General features: G+C 54.4%; 1 protein-coding gene and 1 long non-coding RNA gene across 2 annotated transcripts in view; one reads left to right on the top strand and one right to left on the bottom strand.

Moving 5' to 3' along the window:
* Nucleotides 1–93, top strand: part of LOC106537211 (uncharacterized) — a 1,158-nt gene extending 1,065 nt beyond the window's left edge. Inside the window, exon 3 of the long non-coding RNA XR_001312620.1 lies at nucleotides 28–93. This is a non-coding gene — a long non-coding RNA (uncharacterized LOC106537211). The remainder of the gene's footprint in view (nucleotides 1–27) is intronic.
* The window catches only part of LOC106537210 (fibrinogen-like protein 1), a gene marked incomplete at its 5' end in the record, with an annotated part of 5,014 nt that overhangs the window by 2,583 nt on the left and 279 nt on the right, over nucleotides 1–2,152 (bottom strand). Inside the window, 3 exon segments of the mRNA XM_014034591.1 lie at nucleotides 160–257; nucleotides 524–683; nucleotides 761–929. Coding sequence (XP_013890045.1) covers nucleotides 160–257; nucleotides 524–683; nucleotides 761–929 — 427 coding nt within the window.

The following is a 2,152-nucleotide window of genomic DNA, read 5'->3' as shown; positions in this document are numbered from 1 at the left end:
TGAGTGACCCTCAGACAGCTCAGACAGGTAAACTCACCTGTGAGTGACACTCAGACAGGTAAACTCACCTGTGAGTGACCCTCAGACAGGTAAACCCACCTGTGAGAGACCCTCAGACAGGTAAACTCACCTGTGAGACCCTCAGACAGGTAAACTCACCTTGTGAGGTGAGCAGGTGCAGAGGTTCATTTCCCAACCAGAACTCTCCGTCGGGGGAGAAGGAGTCCCCGAAGCCCTGACTGTACTCCACCCAGGACCTGCAGACAGGGTCCGAATTAGTCCACAATTAGACACAGAACCAAACCTGAAGAACTGAATCTTGCTGGTCCCTCAGGATCAGGTCTGCTGGTCCTCCTCAGAGAAGCAGCTGTTGAAGGGTCAAAGGTCATTTAGATTCCAGCTGACAGTCTTCACCCCGAAGGTAAGACCGTGCAATGAGCTCATAGAGGTCAAAGGTCACAGCTCCTCCCCCTGAAACAACAACAGGACTTCTGGACCAATGAGAGCAGAGGAGGACACCCACCTGTCGAAGTCCTCCTTGCCGTCCCTCCTCCTCTGGAACACGGTCCAGCCCCCGCCGTTGTTCATGTCGCAGTGGACGCTGAGCGCCGTGGGCGAGCCGTCCGGTCGGATCACGTAGAGCCCGCTCGCCACATTCCCGTCTGCGAAGACCTCGGAGCAGTCTGCAAAGCACAAGGTTCTGCTCAGACAGGATCAGGTTCTGCTGCACATAAACAGGTGTGCTGGGAGCAAGACGGACCTCGGTACAGGTTCTGGAGGCCCAGCTGGCTGCTGGGGACCAGCTGCAGCTGCTGGGTCTGGCTGCTCTGCAGCTCCAGGATGTAGTGGTGCTGCTCACTGATCACGCTCTGCAGAGCCCGGATCTCAGCCTCCAGACGGACCACCATCTTCTCACACGGCAGCGGGGCCTGGACCAGGACAGAGAGAACCTGATGACAACCTGAGGACAACGTGAAGATCCAGAACCCCTCAGTGATTAGTCCTCTACAGCAGAACCAGAACCAGAAGAACCTGAGGGATTCTGTTAGATCTGAGACCAACCTGAGGACAACCTGAGGACAACCTGAAGACAACCTGAGGACAACCTGAGACCAACCTGAGGACAATCTGAGACCAACCTGAGGACAATCTGAGGACAATCTGAGACCAACCTGAGACCAACCTGAGGACAATCTGAGGACAACCTGAGGACAACCTGGGGACAACCTGAGGACAATCTGAGGACAACCTGAGGACAATCTGAGGACAATCTGAGACCAACCTGAGGACAATCTGAGGACAATCTGAGACCAACCTGAGGACAACCTGAGGACAACCTGGGGACAACCTGAGGACAATCTGTGGACAACCTGAGGACAATCTGAGGACAATCTGGGGACAATCTGAGGACAACCTGAGGACAATCTGAGGACAACCTGAGGACAATATGAGGACAATCTGAGGACAACCTGAGACCAACCTGAGACCAACCTGGGGACAACCTGAGGACAATCTGGGGACAATCTGAGGACAACCTGTGGACAACCTGAGACCAACCTGTGGACAATCTGAGGACAACCTGAGGACAACCTGAGACCAACCTGTGGACAATCTGAGGACAACCTGAGGACAACCTGAGACCAACCTGAGACCAACCTAAGGACAACCTGAGGACAACCTGAGACCAACCTGTGGACAATCTGAGGACAACCTGAGGACAACCTGAGACCAACCTGAGACCAACCTAAGGACAACCTGAGGACAACCTGAGGACAACCTGTGGACAACCTGAGGACAACCTGAGGACAACCTGAGGACAACCTGTGGACAACCTGAGGACAACCTGAGGACAACCTGAGGACAACCTGTGGACAACCTGAGGACAACCTGAGACCAACATGAGGACAACCTGAGGACAACCTGAGGACAACCTGAGGACAACCTGTGGACAACCTGTGGACAACCTGAGGACAACCTGAGACCAACATGAGGACAACATGAGGACAACCTGAGGACAACCTGAGGACAACCTGAGGACAATCTGGGGACAACCTGAGACCAACCTGAGACCAACCTGAGGACAACCTGAGGACAACCTGAGACCAACCTGAGGACAACCTGAGGACAACCTGAGGACAATCTGGGGACAACC

The sequence above is a fragment of the Austrofundulus limnaeus genome, unplaced genomic scaffold (genome assembly GCF_001266775.1).
Source record: "Austrofundulus limnaeus strain Quisiro unplaced genomic scaffold, Austrofundulus_limnaeus-1.0 Scaffold2181, whole genome shotgun sequence".
Lineage (NCBI taxonomy): Eukaryota > Metazoa > Chordata > Actinopteri > Cyprinodontiformes > Rivulidae > Austrofundulus > Austrofundulus limnaeus.
Note: the sequence above shows the minus strand (reverse complement) of the source record. Positions and strands in the feature narration are given on the sequence as shown.